Genomic DNA, 16,423 nt, shown 5'->3' with positions numbered 1-16,423 from the left:
CAGACTCGGATGCGCCTTGGCTACGGTCTACCACGATGGTATATACAAAGTCCAGATCAAGAACGACATACTGGCTATTTGGCAAAACCAAAAAATGCATACCGGCGCAGGCGGGAACTCGTATGGTTCGCCATTTACCTTCTATCCATCTTGCATCGGGCATTTCCTGCCCGCTTTTGTATGTGATATGCCGCACCTTCGAGGGCGGCCCTTCTTTTTGTGGTCTTTTGGGACGGTCATCTCCATTAGAGCCCGGTTCTAGGCCGGGGTTTTCTTATCATGTTTTGGAATAGTCTATTATCTCTCCAATATATATTTATCTTTCTCTCTCACTTGCAATCCTCGCATTCTTTTTTGTCACTCTGCTTCGCGGCCTCCTCCTTCAATGCCCGATCCGTATGTCCCAGGTCCCTATCCGGGGCAATGACATTGCGCACCAGCGACTTGAGGATCTTGGTATCTGCAACGATAATTAGTTAATGAAACTCGCAGTTCTATCCTCAGAATACCAAAAAAAAAAAAAAAAAAAAAAAAAAAAAAAATAAGATAAAGTAGAAGAAAGAAAGACGGCATACCAGGAAAGCCCCCATCCCGCTTCCGATCCCACAGCAGCGTCTCCTCTCGTCACCGGACCGGGCCCGAGTCCAACCTCCGTCCCCGAGCCCGTTGGCATTTGCGATGAAGCGTGCCAGATCGTCACGGTGAAGACACCGCCGGTCACGGGCACGAGGGCAACTTCGCCAAGGTCGGTGCTGAAGGTGGAGAGGAGTTCTTGGGCGAACTGGAGGTCCATATATAGTCGTTAGTTAAGAGTTGGCTTTGCGGGTGGGTTTGATTGTATATAGTTGGAAGATGGTCATATGGAGTGAATGACATAGCTAGCTGATAGATATAGTCGAGAGGGGGAGAGGGAGAGATAGAGAAATCGGTGAATGATAAAGAAAGAAAAGGAGGGATGATACGTATGCAGCGCGCAGCATCCAGCGACACTGCGTGCAGAATGCGATTGCGATGCGCGGGAGATGCACTTGCTCGCGGGCGGTGTTGCTGGTCTTGGGGATGGTGGCGGTGGGCGGTTTCTGTTCGATTGCGGGTGTTGGTTCCGTCATGATGGAATGGACTTGCGGCAGACGATAATGCAATATCTCTAGCTAGACTTGAGATTGTAGACGAAAGATAGTTAATAATAATGTGGGTGATGTCAGCGGGGAGATAACCCGATTGGATTGGGGCGGTCAGCTGATTTACAGTCGATCGACAACCAGAACTATAAGAGGTGGTATGGAACTATACGGAAGTCACGCTAGAGATTGAAATTTCCCGGTTCGTTCTGTGTGTACAGACTGGGTACAACGGTCCCGCCGCAGGATCGCTAGGGGCGTCTACATGAGTCTAACCCGCGCCCAGCTTTGGGGGCCAAGCCAGCCATCGGGGTATCTTAGGGAGGGTGGAAAATCTCTTCAGAATGGTCATGGATGCGAATCGAATCTATGATACACGAATAGCAGCCAACTCTCAGACTCCACGAGGCGGAGAAAGCGAGAGTTTTTTTGGGAAAAAAAGAAAAAAGAAAATCCCAGAGACAGTAAGACGCAACAAAGGAAATGGCTTGTTTCAAATTCAGATCAGAAAATGGTGGTAGGGGGAATAGAAGACAGGAAGTAAATAAAGAAGAAACGTGCCGCTCACGGCCACAGGAAACAAAAAGGGACTCGCCAGTTCCCGGTCGTAGGCGCGGAAGAGGGTTTGTCGTGCCGGTCCAGCAGACGAGATATTGTCTTCAGCGCGCCCACAGTCTCGCTTGTCCGCGCCCGGCAGCTGAGCGAAGATCGCACGGGTTGGGTTCGGATCCAAGGGGTAGTAGTCGTGATGATGATGAGATTAAAGGTAGAGAGACAAGAGGACAAAAAAAATGGCAACGTGGTCATGGCGATCGGGAACCGGCGAATCAATTTCCGGTCATGAGTCCATTACATGACGGTGCAGCAGCCGGCCTGCTGCTGCGGAGCGTAGGGGTCCTCGCGCTTGTCGACCTGCAGGGGAGGTTGAGTGTCAGTTCCAAACCCAGCTTCCACATCGGGCCCAAACAATGGAGTCGCATACCTGTCCCCATACGGACGGAACCATGAAGTCGCGGGTGTTGTTGCAGTAGCTGATGAGCCTGTAGAAATTGGAGACCGTCAGCCGGCTGTGCTTTGTTTGGGTAACGAAGCGGGTTTAGGTTGGGTCAACACTCACGAGAGAGCTGCCTCGGACACCTTGACCCGTGGACGGTCCAGATCCTCCTTTAGACGGGCATTGAGCTCAGTCAACCGGCGGTACTTGAGGTCGGCCACGCTCTGCTTCTTATTCTTGACATCACCCCCGGATCGAAGTTCGTAGGCCGGCATTGTGGTGTGGTGGGTTCGAGGTTGGAGAGCTGACAGGGGGCCGCGGGAGGTGGAAGAAAGGGGGGGCGGGTGATGCGGTAGGCTGTTGTGGTAGTGCGAGAAGGGGGGGCCGGAAAGCTGTTTGTCCCGACGACAAACCAATGGGAGAGGGTGTGTGGGCGAGGTCTTCCCGACAAAGAAGAGATGGAAGGGAAATGAGAAAAAGAGAGAGAGCGAAAGTTGGTTAGTTGGGGAGAACAAAGGAAGGGACTTCAGCCGTTAGTCTAAGAATAATGGGGGGAAAGAGAAGAGAGAGAAAGGGAGGTCCGAGTGCCAGGGGGTTCGGTACGGTATGTAACCAGTACTTCCGTCCACACTGGTCAACCGATGTACCTATACTGGGTCGGATGTGTCGCATCCACAGCCTGACATGCAGACTCCTCGCTATGGCTGAGTCCCGGGATGCCCATGCGAATATTCGTGAGACCTATAGTCGGGCAGGTCATAGTTGACTTGCCAACGTCGGTATGTAATGCCAATACCAGCTGATCGACACCTGGGGCATACACACACACACACAAATCACCTGACCCGAGGATCGCTTATCCCAAAGTGGGAGAGACTGGAGTGGGTTCCCAATTTTCGCTGCTTCACGCACAACCAAAGCCCCGACTCCTCCCACCCTTCTCCATCGGGCCTTCCGCGTGGCAGCATCTTTTCACGGCCTCACCTTTCGCTGCGCCGTGTTTGACGCCGGACTGCGCTTCCGCTCTTCCCTCCTCTCCCGGCCAACTTTTTCACAAAATCTCGTTACCGTCCCACAAGGGGTGGGTTGTTGCCCGTCATGCCGCCTCCGCCGCATATCAAGCCTGAAAATGTCCTCAAGGTAAGCGCCGGTCCGATACTGATGATGGAAGTGCGCTGATGATCTTTTCCAGAGGGCCCAGGAACTCATCGCCGTGGGCCAGTCCCCCGCCGCCCTCACCGTCCTGCACGAACATGTCACCTCCAAGAGGACGCGTAGCAGCCCGATCGCCTCGCTCGAGCCCGTGATGCTGCTGTTTGTGGAGCTGTCGGTTGACCTGCGCAAGGGAAAGGCTGCCAAGGATGGGCTCTACCAGTACAAGAACATCGCCCAGAACACCAACGTGGGCACCATCGAGGTTCGTGGACCAAAAAAGATTCTTTGTTCGGACACATCTGATTTTAGGGGTATAGATCGTCTTGAAGAAGTTCATCGAGCTCGCCGAGCAAAAAGTCACCGAGGCTCAGGCCAAGGCCGATGAGATCCAGTCGTCCCTCGAATCCGCCGCGCCTTCCACCAACGTCGAGGATCTCGAGGCTATCGAAACCCCGGAGACCATCCTGCTTGCGACCGTCTCCGGTGAGCAGTCTCGCGACCGTACCGACCGCGCCGTCGTCACTCCGTGGCTCAAATTTCTGTGGGAGACCTACCGCACCGTCCTCGAGATTCTGAAGAACAATGCCCGCCTCGAGATCATGTACCAGTCGACCGCCCTGCAGGCCTTCCAGTTCTGCCTCAAGTACACCCGCAAGACCGAGTTCCGCCGTCTCTGTGAGCTTCTGCGGAACCACGTCCAGAATGCCGCCAAGTACTCCTCCCAGATGCACGCCATCAACCTGAGCGACCCGGATACTCTGCAGCGCCACCTGGACACCCGCTTCCAGCAGCTGAATGTGGCCGTGGAGTTGGAGCTGTGGCAGGAGGCCTTCCGCAGCATTGAGGATATCCACACCCTGCTGAACCTGAGCAAGCGCCCTGCCAAGAATGTCATGATGGCCAACTACTACGAGAAGCTGGCTCGCATCTTCCTCGTCAGTGAGAACTACCTTTTCCACGCTGCTGCATGGAACCGTTACTACAACCTGCTCCGTCTGTCGTCGGTCGCTCTGGCCTCCGGTCAGGGTACCAAGAAGGACAACCCTTCGGTGACTGAGGCCGAAATGACCAAGGCCGCCTCCTTTGTGCTCCTGTCCGCCCTCGCTATCCCGGTCATCAGCACCACCCGCTCGCGCGGCGCCCTGGTCGACGTTGATGAGGCCCGCAAGAACAAGAATACCCGTCTCACGAACCTGCTGGGTATGCTGCAGCCCCCATCCCGGTCTGTGCTTTTCCGGGATGCCCTAAACAAGGGCCTTCTCAAGCGTGTCCGCCCTGAGATTCGGGATCTGTACAACATTCTAGAGGTCGACTTCCACCCGCTGTCGATCTGCAAGAAGATCACTCCCATCCTCAAGGAGATTGGTGCCGATCCGGAGATGGAGAAGTATGTCCTGCCGCTGCAGCAGGTCATCCTCACTCGTCTGTTCCAGCAGCTGTCGCAGGTCTACGAGTCCGTTGAGCTCAAGTTCGTGTACGACCTGGCTCAGTTCCCTGCCCCCTTCCAGATCACTCCCGCCATGATCGAGAAGTTCATTATGAACGGCTGCAAGAAGGGCGATTTGGCAATCCGTGTGGATCACATCTCTGGTGTCCTCACCTTTGACTCGGACATCTTCTCCTCGTCCAAGGCCATGCACGCCGGCAGCGCCGCTGGATCGGCAGAGAACGAGTTTGGCTCCGTGCAGCGTCTGCAGCACACCCCGGCAGAGATTGCCCGCTTCCAGCTCGCTCGCCTCGCCAAGACTCTTCACGTTACGTGCATGTACGTGGATCCTTCTTACAACGAGGCCCGTCTACAGGCCAAGCAGACCGCCCAGGCCCGTGCCTTGGCTGGCACTGCTCAGGAACACGAGGAGACCCTGGCTCGCCGTGTTATCATTGAGAAGAAGAAGGAGGCCGCCACCGATGCTCTGCAGCGCAAACAGCGCGAGGAAGAGACCCGCAAACGCATCCGGACCCAACAGATCCAGGAGGCTGAGAAGCAGCGATTGCTCAACGAACACCGGGATCGGGAGCAGAAGCGCATCAAGGATGAGCAGGACCGCATTCGACAGGAAGAGCTCAAGAAGCAGCTTGAGGAGCTGAAGACCGGTGTGAAGGGCATCGATATCAGCGAGATTGATCTAGATGAGCTGGATGCCAACCGCCTGCGCGCCATGAAGCTCGCTCAGCTGGAGAAGGAGAAGAACGAGCTCAACGACCGTATCCGTACCACGGCCAAGCGCATCGACCACTTGGAGCGTGCATTCCGCCGCGAGGAACTCAAGCACATCCCCGAGGACTACGAGAAGCAGAAGAAGCACGACATGGAGCTTTACGAACAGACCAAGGAGGAGACCTTGAAGGAGGCCAAGGAGAAGCACGCCGAGGCCGTTGCCCTGAAGCACCGTCTCAGCCGCCTTGTACCCCACTTCAGCAGCTTCCGCAAGGAGCTGTCGGAGAAGCGCCACGAGGAGTTCGAGAAGCGTCGTAAGGCCGCCGAGCGCGAGTTCGAGGCCAAGAAGAAGCAGCGTGTCAAGGAGGTGCAGGAGCGCCGCCGTCGCGAGAAGCAGGAGCGCGAAGAGCAGGAGCGCCAGCGCAAGGAGGAGGAAGAGCGTGCTCAGCGCGAAGAGGAGGAGCGGGTCGCCCGCGAGGAGGAGCGCCGTCGTGCTCTGGCCGAGGAGAAGGCCAAGCGCGAGGAAGAGAGAGCGTGAGTTCTAACCTCCTGTGTCATTGTATTAATTTTCGTCTAACATGATCAATAGCAAACTCGACGAGACGGCTGCCCGACAAAAGCAACGCGAGGAGGAGGCCGAAGCTCGTCGCGCCCAGCGGAAGACTGGACCTGTTGCAGCACCTGCCGAGCCTACTACCGAGCGTACCGCTCCGCGCTTGAACCTCGCCGGGCGGACCGGTGGTGGAGGCTGGAGAGAGAAACTGGCCGCTAGGGAGGCGGCCGGCGACGCACCCTCAGCACCCGCTGCCGCGCCTGCGCGCGAGGAAGCGCCTCGCCGAACTGGTGGTGGATACGTGCCGCCTCATCTGCGCAATGCCGGAGCCAGCTCTGGATCCGCTTCGCCACCTCCCCGTGAGTCTTCGAACGGGCCGCCATCTGAACGCTATGTGCCCCGCCGCATGCGCGACCCTGCCTCTGAACAGCCATCGGCACCCCCTGCAGAGGAGCCTAGGGGATCCTCTGGCAAGTGGGTTCCGCGGTGGAAGCAGCAGCAGAGCTAAACGGCTGGTTGCATGGCATGAGTAGAAAAAAAAAATGAAAACAACAAGAATGAGAGGGAAAAAAAAGTGTATTGAGGCTTTTTTCTTTCTATCCGGCGCATGTTCTCACGAAACACCCCTTCTTTCCCTTTGCATCATGTGTTCGTATATCATCGGCTCTACGAGGCCATTTGGTCCCTGCGTTTTCCCATTGTCTTTAATCTCTTTTCAGGATAGGTTTCACAGTGATTGATGTGAATGCCACGTTTTCTCTATTACCTCTTGTTTCCTTGGTATGATGATGCTTGATATCAGCATGATATAGAATTGTCTTCGTTGTCTCTTACTACGTGTTTCCTCCGTAGACTCAGGCTGCCCACAACAGCTTAAGCTACTTGATAGAGAGCCTCGTTCACGCCTTGCGTGACATTTACAAGATAATCGTGGAACTTTGGCAGATTAGAACGAGAGGTTTTTGAACGGCGTTTGGCGCATCGCTCGGAAATAAGCGGGGATAAGTCAGTCTCTATACGACGCAGGGTAAAGATAATCTTCTCCAAAGACAATTTATGCTCAGCACCGGCCAGGATCATATCCGAAGTTGACTGAATTCACAGACAATGGCATAATATAAAAAGAGTCTTGCCTCGACCCCGATAAGATGAATGCAATCAAACCATCTCATTTGAACTTCGAAATATCACATTATCTTTCTCCTCCACCATGCCTACAAACCGTGCAGCCTGGCAAGACGAAGCTGGGATCAAGTTATCGATCCGGTCAACACCCTACGAGACCGAGCTTGCCACAAACCAGATCCTAGTCAAAGTTCAAGCCTGGGCAATCAACCCCTGTGACTACATGCTGCAGGATGTGGCCCTGCCCTTCGTCAAGTACCCCGTGATCCTAGGCGAAGACATCGCCGGCACGGTGGTGTCCACCGGCAGCTCAGCAGCGACACGCTTCAAGACCAACGACCGTGTCCTCGCCTTTGCAAAGGGCACGACGGGAGGACCGGCCATGGGCGGGTTCCAGGAGTATGTGATTGTCGACGCGGACACGGCCAGTCCCATCCCGACGTGGATCAGTTTCGCCGAGGCAAGCGTGTTCCCGCTTGCGATATGCTCGTCTGCGCTTGCGCTGTTCTCGAGCCAGATGCTCGGATTACCGCTGCCACAGATCGAGAAGCCTGAAACCGACAGTGGGAAATATCTACTTGTTTGGGGAGGCAGTTCTGCGCTGGGAAGCAATGCGATCCAGATGGCGCGCGCGGCTGGGCTGGATGTGTTGAGCACGGCGTCGGAGCGCAATTTCGAGCATGTTAAGAAGCTGGGCGCCAGCATGGTATTTGATTACTCGAGCGAGAGCGTTGTCGATGATATCGTCGCCGAGCTGGATTCCCGTGATCCCGGGTTGTGTGCAGGCATCTTCCACGCAGCCGGGAATGTCGAACCGTGCCTCCAGATTGCAGCAAAAACAAAGGGGGCTCCATTTGTGGCGTCTTCAGTTCCAATCCCAGAGAATAAAGTGCCCAGTGGCGTGCGGGCGAAGATGGTGTTCGGGGATGGTCAGGATGACATTGTGTGCAAGATCTATGGGGAATTTCTGCCTCGCGCGCTGGCGGAACGCAGGTATGTTGTTGCACCGGAGCCGTTGATAATCCAGACCAAGGGGCTGGAGGGCATTCAGGAGGGCTATGAGGTGTTGAAGAAGGGGGTGTCGGCGAGGAAGGTGGTTGTCGAGGCCGAGTAGCCTTTTTTTTTTTTTTTTTTTTTTTTTGTACCCAGTAGCTTAGCCATTCAGAAGGCTACATAGGAGTCAACAGTCAATGGGTTCAGCGCAATATTGTCACGAGAATCGTCGAATCGAGAGCGCTTGTGAGTGTGAACACTCTGAGATCGCGCGACGCCAAACACCTACCCTCTCTGCCTCTGACTGGAAGGAACTGAGTTGAGCAGAGCGTCCTTCATTTTCCGTTGTGGAGGTGTTGGAAGAGGTCCCCTAATTGTACGCATGGGCAGCAACGCCAAACAATGGGAAACGGAGTTTCTGTTGAAATCACTGAAAAACCGCCTCGTAAGCAGCCTATGGCAAAGATGGGGCAGAAATTTTTCTACCGTCAGAAAAGAAAAGAGCACATTCTGCTGTCAGCGTGCGCGGAAATCGTCTAAAGAGGCCCCAGTGCCGTTGCCACATTTCCCAGGGGGCGCAACAGGATCATGGAAACTAGTCGAGCAGGGGATCAGTGCTCGCTCGGTCATAATAGGGTCTGATGCGGCAGCGCCACGGGCCCGGAACCAATCCCGAGCCCTGAATACCGTATTTACCCCGTGGCCCCGACACCAAACGCCACAGCCCAACTACGGTAACCCTACGACCTGTCATCTCATTGGCCACTCACTGGTTTGTCGGTGCGAAAGAGGGAGAATTGATGCATCTGCACAGGTACCTCTCTGGAAGGGTGGCATCTACATTTGTCCTGCTATCAAAGTTCAAAATATATAAGGAGGTATTTCGCTCCCAAAAATGATGAGTTGTAGCACCATCAACGTTATCTTCTACAATCTCTCTACTTCTATAACGAAGGAGCTACTTGTCTCACCAAATTGTCTGACGATGTCTTCGTCTTCGAACAATTTAAGCTCGAGTGCTATGGATTTTTGGCCTGACGAGCTCGACCAGGACCCCAGATCTTCTATGCATAACTCCGCTGTTGCTGCGAATGATACTTCTTTGTTCATACCTGAGAATGCATTTTTATCGCTGGACGATAACCTACACAACGAATATATTCAACCACCGCCAGAGATATTGGGTCCAAGCACCATAACCCTTTCCCCACTGGCTCAAGGTCCTAGTACCTTAATGGACAACAGCTTTATGAATCCTTTCCCCGCCCTGACAAGTCACACCGAGGGTTCACGAAAAGCAAACCGCGATAGTCCACCGGCGGTCAACAACATGCCGTCAGTTCTTTTTACTTTGAACTCCATAGAGCAGCTGCCGGCCAGCAGGGTCAAAAACACTAGTACTACTGAGGGGCAAACGTGGCCTAGTCAATTCCAAGTAACAAACGCCGAGTATGTTCTTGAAGCTATGTCCTACTTTGTTATCTAATGTCTTAACGTCTAACTTTTACCGTCGTTGTTAGGGACCGCCCTAGCTCTCTTATCTGCGGCTGGCAAGGCTGCAACTACAGCCGTCCATTCTCCCGCGAATCATCTCTAATGCGACACATCAAGACTAAGCATATCTCCTCAAAAATGTACAAGTGTCCTGATCCGAACTGCAAGCGGTCCTTTAGTCGAAAGGATCACTTCAACATACACATGCGAACGGTTCACACACACATGGCACACAACGGTAACGTTGAGCACTGTCCTCGCTGTGAATGATGATTTTCGGGGGTTTGTTTCGATGTGGTTTTTCTTCTCTACAGCCATCTCCGTCTCCTTTTCCTCTACATCTACATAGAACCGTTGTGGAAAAGAGGGGCATCGAGGATCCAAGAGTCATGTGCCCTAATATTGTTGCCCAATTCCTTACAATTCTCCTGTTACATTAGAGGCAAGGGTCCTCTAAGATCTACCATGTCCAGTTGGCTTCTTGGCGTTAGAGTGGCGTTAAGGGTTGGGAAGAAGGCCATGAGTAACTAGGTGCAAGCCAATTTTTCGAGACACGTACTACGCATTAAACTACTAGAACAAGTATTCTACTCTATTTGCATCGCGGTAGCCTCGATGCTCGTTCGTTCTATATACTTTAACACAAGCCTATATTTGTACTGTAGTATACATGACAGAGCCTAACCAATACATTCTTGATTGTGCCCTAACCCCATATAGTCCCACAGATCCGGATTGAAGGATCTGTGGAAACGATAACCGCACCACACGCGATAATGAACAGGCATCGGACTTCCCGCAATATTTCCCTCCTTGCCCTAGCTTCTTTTTTCCCTCTTTTTTCTTCTTGTCATCTTCTCGCTTATCTCCCTTGACCACCAGAAATTGCCCTCTTGCATCGGCTGGAATGGCCGAGTCGTCTAGTCGCTCTTTTTCGCCTGCTAGCAGAAGATCAATCAAGTCCCATAGTAAGATCTCCAACCACAATTGGCCGCAATTATCCAAGGCTATCTACGGAGTTCAGGGTATATTTGCTGAAGCGCCTGAACTGAGATGGGCAACTTTGGTTACAAATCGCAATGCTGAGTTTTCTGATGGTTTCGCAACTCGGGGTCATTTTTATGGCTTCAAGTCGCATAGGCCATGACGAGGACTTGAAAAATCAACAGACTGCCCGAGTGATGATGCCAAATACTGTCCCGACGCCTCTTCTCAGCGCCGAAGCTGATATCATATGTAAACGGCGGACTTAGGATTTGACTAACGGGATACTTTATGGGTTACGAGCGAGACGCGGCCTGGAGGGATTATTATCCATAATAGAATTCAACTACCTGTCTATAGATGCATTCCGGATGGACCTCCGGCTGCTCTCGACACGACCCATGGGTTCAAACCTTGTGGCAAATGCATTTGTGCCTCTGTGCAGCGCTATACAATAAAGCCTACTCAAAGTCGATGGCCACTTTCAGCGCCTTGTGGGCCGACGCATCTTTAAAGATCTCATAGGCTGTGACCCCTTGGGCAAAGGGGAAATCTATCGTGTCTTGTTAGCTCCTCCCACGCATTGTTCGGGAGCGACAACACCTACTATGCGTTACCAGCGATCCAATGTCTAGTGTGCCGGACTCGACCAGCCGCAGTAGCCGGGCGGTAGTCGTAGCATTGACTAGCGACATGTGGATACTAATATTCCGATCCCAAAGGCTCTCCAGGTGCAGGTCGACTTTAGTGCCGTGTACACCCACATTCGCGATAGCACCGCCCACGGCCACCAGCTCTTGGCACAAGGCAAACGTGGCGGGGATCCCGACAGCTTCGATGACCGAGTCGAAGCCCTGGCCTTGGGTTAGATCGAGGAGTTTCTGCGAGACGTCTGGCGCTGCGGAATTGACCGTGGCATGCGCGCCTAGACGGCGTGCCATCGCTAGCCGCGGCTCGTCCAGGTCGACCATGACAATGAGCGAAGGAGAGTGCAGCCGCGCGGTCAACAGCGCTGCTATACCCACGGGTCCTGCGCCCACAATTACCACCGATCCCCCGGGCTGAACACCGGCGCTTAGCACGCCACACTCGTAGCCGGTAGGAAAGGAATCCGAGATAGCGACAGCGGCACGCGGGGGGATGGATGAAGGCAATGTGTGCAAGGACAAGGTTGCGTGTGGAATCCGCACAAACTCCGCTTGTGTACCATCGATTCGATTGCCCAATATCCATCCTCCCGTCTCACAGTGGGCAACGATGCCTCGCGCACAGAACCGGCATGCTCCGCACGAAGTCATACAAGATATTACTACCCGATCGCCAACGTGTAAGCCAAGCACGGCGGATCCGATTTGGTCCACGACGCCAACGCCCTCATGGCCCAACACGCGCCCAGGTTGTGCACTGGGCACGTCGCCCTTCAGGATATGCAAGTCGGTCCCGCAGATGGAAGCGTGTAACAGACGAACAACGGCATCCGTTGGGTCCCGAATGGCAGGCTTTGGGCGGTCCAAGAGCTCGACGGTTCCAGGGCCCGTGTAGACGAGGGCTTTCATGGCCATTACGGTGTACACAATAGGCAATTTAGTATCTGCCGTAGGACTGCGCCAGCAAAAGAAAATTGGATGCAGTGCGATCGGGGGTTTCAGGTGAATATGTATTTTCGGTGGCAACTGCCCCAGCTCTAAGCGGGGAGATCAAGTGTCGTAGTGTCATTGACTGCCAAATTCGGAATTTGGAATCTGCAGGAAACAAATATAATTAACTAATAATATTCACGAGAAAATCACTAGATACAGTCCTAGATGTATGTAATCGAGTCCAAGAGGTTTGCGCCGATCCAATTAGGGTATTTGCGCCACTGCCGGACTACTAGCGTTGATCTAGACTGCCCCTGACCGCTTAGTCAATACAATCATAATCAAACTTATCCCGATTGTGCTATGTTTCAATTGAAAATTCTACCTTGGAAAGCTAGTTATACATTCAGATGATTTACATTATCTTCAATGAGATGGTATTCTACGTCGGTGACGACCAACTAAAAGAGCCTGAGTCCGGAGGGTATATCCTTGAGCGGCATTTATCCTATTCTAGGACAAAGGTGAGTTTAGAGAGTTTCTTGGGCACAGAAGGAAGGAAACTCCATTGTACACACACTTAGTAGACATCGCGGCTACCCGAGAGACGACTCCTAAGCGGTCTTTCGAGTGTCGGGATTATGTGGAGCCGGACTTCAGGGACTTGATAGGCAAGATGACCAATCTAGATCCTATGAAGATGATCACCGTAGGAGAGGCGCTCAAACACCGCTGGTTTGAGCATGTCAGGTGAAAGTCCGAGGACTGTTCAGCTATTTCCCATGATGTGACATTTCCAGTACTATACACCTAGCAAGCTACCCGGTATCAGTTAACATGCTCAATCTCAACTTCTTCGACAGCCACCCCTCCTTTTTGAGCTCAGAAGCCTGAGCAGGTCTCTCCCCTTCAAAAAGGAAGCCAACCTCTTCGAGAGTCTTCCCTTTGGTCTCAACCCAATAAAAGTAGATGAAAGCAACAACAAGCTCGTCCCATGCCGCATTCATCATATACGTCTGCCAACCAGAAGACTGCAGCGCAAAAGGCAGAGCAAACAGCATGAGCAATGCACGCCCGTTCATGACCGCATTCATGAGACCCATCCCCGCTGCACGAATCTGATAGTTCAGAACCTCGGGAGGATAGTGATACAGCAGCGGGGGTCCACCCGAATGAGTATGAGCCCATAAAGAGGAAACCCATGGCCATAGTCCCGTAAATACCGCCAGTGTGGTGGGATGTGCCGTAGACCTTTGTAAGTGCGACAGATGGTATCTGGAGGAAGGCCAGTACCGAGTGGCCGTGGGAACTAGCTCTGCTGCATGTGGTGGACAGGGACTAGAAGGTTCGTTGACAGTGAAACAGACACAATCGTGGCTGGGACTGCAGGCACCGTCTGCCACGTAGAACAACAAGTGTGGGCCCGAGGCAGACAACAAAACACCAAGAGCAGGCAAAATAAACAGTATATGATGAAATATATTCAAAGGACCTATACATATCATATGCAAGTAGATGGCGAATGGCAATATGAACACGATAAACAAGAGAGTGCAAAGGGGATATCTGACAAAAGGCGAGAGGGGGACAAAACGAATGACAAAAATGCAGAACAATCTAGTCTTAAACGCAATGATGAGTTTATCCAACAAGAAAGAAATTAGTGACAAGAGAAGGAATATATCCAAGGTCGTCCAAACCTCCAACGGTCCAAAAGTCGAGTTCAAGCAGCAGCGACTTCGGCGGCGCCGAACAGCTTCTCCCTCCACTCACCACACACGGCCTCAAAGCCACTGACGACGTCGCCGCAGACTTTGCCTGCCTCGCGATCTTTCAGACGACGATCCCACTCGCCGCGCTCGATCCAACGCGAGCCCTCTTCGCGACCCTCTTCCTCACGACGCAGATCCGCGACGAGCTCCCGCGCAGACCGCAGCCGACGAGAAGCCGTTGAAGTCAGCTGGCGCGATTCATAGAGGGTATCGCTTAGGCTGCGCAGAGAGTGGGTAATATCTGCTGTCTGGGAGATGAGAGCCTGAAGAGAAACAAGTGGGTTGAGAGTCGTGGTTTGCGAAGGGGTAGCTGGTCTGGATGAGGACTGGCGGGCTTGTTGTTGCTGATCTGGAAATGGGTACGGCAGGTTGGGGAGTAGACCCTCGTCGATCAGGGGCATGAGAGCGTCGATGGCGTCTTCGGAGAGTAATGGGAATGGAGAGAAGAGGAGTGGGTGGATGAGAGACTGGAGCGTGCGGGTTTGATGGGTGAGATGCGATGTAATCGAGGAGTGTGCCGTGATAAGTCTGCAATTCCGATTAGGGCATGATTCTGGAGGGGAGTAACATGGCGTACTAACCTCATGGCACTGTTCTCAATTCCGCTTTGCCCGCCCAGATCCCGGAGGGCTTCTACCGTCCGTTGAATGACAAGGTCGTTTTCACTGCCGTTGTTCTCAATCCCCCGCCGCGCAAGACTATCGATACTGGCCATCTGGCTGTCGAGGCCGGGCGAAATATCCGAGGTCTCGTCCAGGTCCGATTCATTCCCATAGTCTGAGCCGTCATAGTATGATTCCTGGCGTCGATGCTGGCGAAGGTGAGCCGAGCGGTGCTTTGATCTCGCCGCACGCTCCGGCGAGAGGTCAGCCGATGGGGATCGGGTGCGCATATCGCGGACGGACTGCAGATATGCATCTTCCCCGTCACTGTGGCCCTGGTGAGACCCTGTCCGACCATTCTCCTGACCCGATGCGTATCCGTATCCCTCTTCTTCTTGTTCCCATGCATCGGCTAGCTCGTCTGCCAGATTCCCCAGCCCACCACCGCCTCCGCCACCTTGCACCACGGAGAAGTCCTCTGAGCCTCGATGTGCTGCAGTCTGGCGCGGAGTGACCGGAGATGGAGGGGCAGATAGCCGGGGCGTCTTGGGGGATTGGGGACTCCGGGGTGCGAATCCGTTTGTAGCCGCCATGCTCGGCGAGATAGGAGAGTCGTCCATGGTGGGTGGATGGGAGTTGCAACCTCTCGAAAGATGGAAGGACGGATCTGTACAAGGAATCGGAGGGCGAATGCAGCTAAAGCAAGAATGGCACAGCGAGGGAACAGGTCACTTCGCTCAGGCGGAGGGGTATCCGAGCAGACAAGAATAAATGACCAGACACAACCCACGACCGGAATAATAATGATGTCTCAAACAGACACGGCCTGAACAAACACTCGCAACGAACATGTCAAGGAACAGCTTGATCTTCCTTGGCACCACCGCCCGGCAGAACCACCCATGCTCTGCTTGACCCCCACATTCTTCTTGCCTTCTTTCTTTCTTTGTACTCGCTCGCCATGAGCTCCATCAAGCGCACGTCCCCATTGGACGTGCTCTCCCTCAACTTGACCAACCTAGACCCCTTGACCGAGAACTATGACCTGGGCTTCTATCTCAACTACCTAATGCGATGGCCGTCGCTCTTCAACTCGGTCAAGGACCGCAGCGAAGGCATTGTCGGATACAGTATGGCCACCTGCTCTCTCTATACAAATGGAAAATAAAAGGAGATATCCTGACCGGAAGATTCAGTTATGGGTAAACTGGAGGAACAACACCCCTCCATGCAACACTCGGAGCACTACACCCCATGGCACGGACACATCACCGTCCTGACCGTTGCTCCAGCCTGGCGACGACTCGGCTATGCGCGCAAACTGACCGAGCAGCTGGAGCAGGCGTCAAATATCAACAATGCCTGGTTTGTGGATTTGTATGTCCGCGCCAGCAATAAGGTTGCCGTGGATATGTACAAGGGCATGGGGTGAGTCTCCGCTCGGATCTTTGGATTGTATTATATTGATTGATGATCCGACAGGTACTCCGTCTTCCGGCGCGTGGTCAATTACTATAGCGACGATCCGACAGGGCTCTCTGAGTTCGGGGAGGATGCCTTCGACATGCGCAAGCCGTGCGCGCGAGATAAGAAGCTGGAGCATGTGCGAGAGAAAGGGGAGGAATTCCTCGTGAGTCCGGAGGATGTCACATAGTTTTGGCCCCGGGATATTCGGGGCGGGCCTTTTTGGGTTCATTGCACGGGAATCCGCATGGTGTTCATGGGACCATACTTTGCAGCTATAGATACTTCATTTGATGATATATGCCAATGATGAAATAGATTTAAAACAAGTCCTGAGTTTCCGTATGACCGAAATTGAGCAAGAGAACGCCGTTTTCCCGCTCTTTGATATGCAATATGTAAAGCGCCGCGCTTGTCTATACAGCACA

General features: G+C 53.4%; 8 protein-coding genes across 8 annotated transcripts; 3 read left to right on the top strand and 5 right to left on the bottom strand.

Annotated features, from left to right (window-relative positions):
• Window positions 1-329: 329 nt before the first annotated feature.
• On the bottom strand, window positions 330-1,109 carry N7474_009094 (Rdx family protein; the record flags this gene model as incomplete). Its single annotated transcript, XM_057200504.1, has 3 exons — window positions 330-460; window positions 634-781; window positions 963-1,109. The coding sequence occupies 3 exons, from the start codon at window positions 1,107-1,109 to the stop codon at window positions 330-332; spliced, it is 426 nt and encodes a 141-aa protein (XP_057048491.1).
• An 861-nt stretch (window positions 1,110-1,970) lies between these two features.
• Window positions 1,971-2,390, bottom strand: N7474_009093 (guanine nucleotide-binding protein subunit gamma; the record flags this gene model as incomplete). The annotated part of the gene is made up of 3 exons (XM_057200503.1): window positions 1,971-2,033; window positions 2,104-2,161; window positions 2,239-2,390. The coding sequence occupies 3 exons, from the start codon at window positions 2,388-2,390 to the stop codon at window positions 1,971-1,973; spliced, it is 273 nt and encodes a 90-aa protein (XP_057048490.1).
• An 823-nt stretch (window positions 2,391-3,213) lies between these two features.
• Window positions 3,214-6,489, top strand: tif32 (putative eukaryotic translation initiation factor 3 subunit EifCa; the record flags this gene model as incomplete). The annotated part of the gene is made up of 4 exons (XM_057200502.1): window positions 3,214-3,255; window positions 3,308-3,532; window positions 3,588-5,962; window positions 6,018-6,489. 4 exons carry the CDS (start codon window positions 3,214-3,216, stop codon window positions 6,487-6,489), a joined length of 3,114 nt encoding a protein of 1,037 aa, XP_057048489.1.
• A 702-nt stretch (window positions 6,490-7,191) lies between these two features.
• Window positions 7,192-8,220, top strand: N7474_009091 (zinc-binding alcohol dehydrogenase family protein; the record flags this gene model as incomplete). The annotated part of the gene is made up of 1 exon (XM_057200501.1): window positions 7,192-8,220. One exon carries the CDS (start codon window positions 7,192-7,194, stop codon window positions 8,218-8,220), a length of 1,029 nt encoding a protein of 342 aa, XP_057048488.1.
• A 2,818-nt stretch (window positions 8,221-11,038) lies between these two features.
• Window positions 11,039-12,139, bottom strand: N7474_009090 (zinc-dependent alcohol dehydrogenase family protein; the record flags this gene model as incomplete). The annotated part of the gene is made up of 2 exons (XM_057200500.1): window positions 11,039-11,130; window positions 11,185-12,139. The coding sequence occupies 2 exons, from the start codon at window positions 12,137-12,139 to the stop codon at window positions 11,039-11,041; spliced, it is 1,047 nt and encodes a 348-aa protein (XP_057048487.1).
• Window positions 12,140-12,975: 836 nt separating this feature from the next.
• Window positions 12,976-13,260, bottom strand: N7474_009089 (uncharacterized protein; the record flags this gene model as incomplete). The annotated part of the gene is made up of 1 exon (XM_057200499.1): window positions 12,976-13,260. The coding sequence occupies one exon, from the start codon at window positions 13,258-13,260 to the stop codon at window positions 12,976-12,978; it is 285 nt and encodes a 94-aa protein (XP_057048486.1).
• A 620-nt stretch (window positions 13,261-13,880) lies between these two features.
• Window positions 13,881-15,151, bottom strand: N7474_009088 (uncharacterized protein; the record flags this gene model as incomplete). The annotated part of the gene is made up of 2 exons (XM_057200498.1): window positions 13,881-14,457; window positions 14,511-15,151. The coding sequence occupies 2 exons, from the start codon at window positions 15,149-15,151 to the stop codon at window positions 13,881-13,883; spliced, it is 1,218 nt and encodes a 405-aa protein (XP_057048485.1).
• Window positions 15,152-15,492: 341 nt separating this feature from the next.
• On the top strand, window positions 15,493-16,185 carry N7474_009087 (peptide alpha-N-acetyltransferase complex B subunit NAT3; the record flags this gene model as incomplete). Its single annotated transcript, XM_057200497.1, has 3 exons — window positions 15,493-15,661; window positions 15,728-15,959; window positions 16,014-16,185. 3 exons carry the CDS (start codon window positions 15,493-15,495, stop codon window positions 16,183-16,185), a joined length of 573 nt encoding a protein of 190 aa, XP_057048484.1.
• Between the last annotated feature and the right edge of the window lie 238 nt (window positions 16,186-16,423).

Source organism: Penicillium riverlandense, assembly GCF_028828495.1.
Source record: "Penicillium riverlandense strain IBT 135883 chromosome Unknown utg000008l_segment0_segment0, whole genome shotgun sequence".
Lineage (NCBI taxonomy): Eukaryota > Fungi > Ascomycota > Eurotiomycetes > Eurotiales > Aspergillaceae > Penicillium > Penicillium riverlandense.
This window is presented reverse-complemented; position numbering and strand designations above follow the sequence as displayed.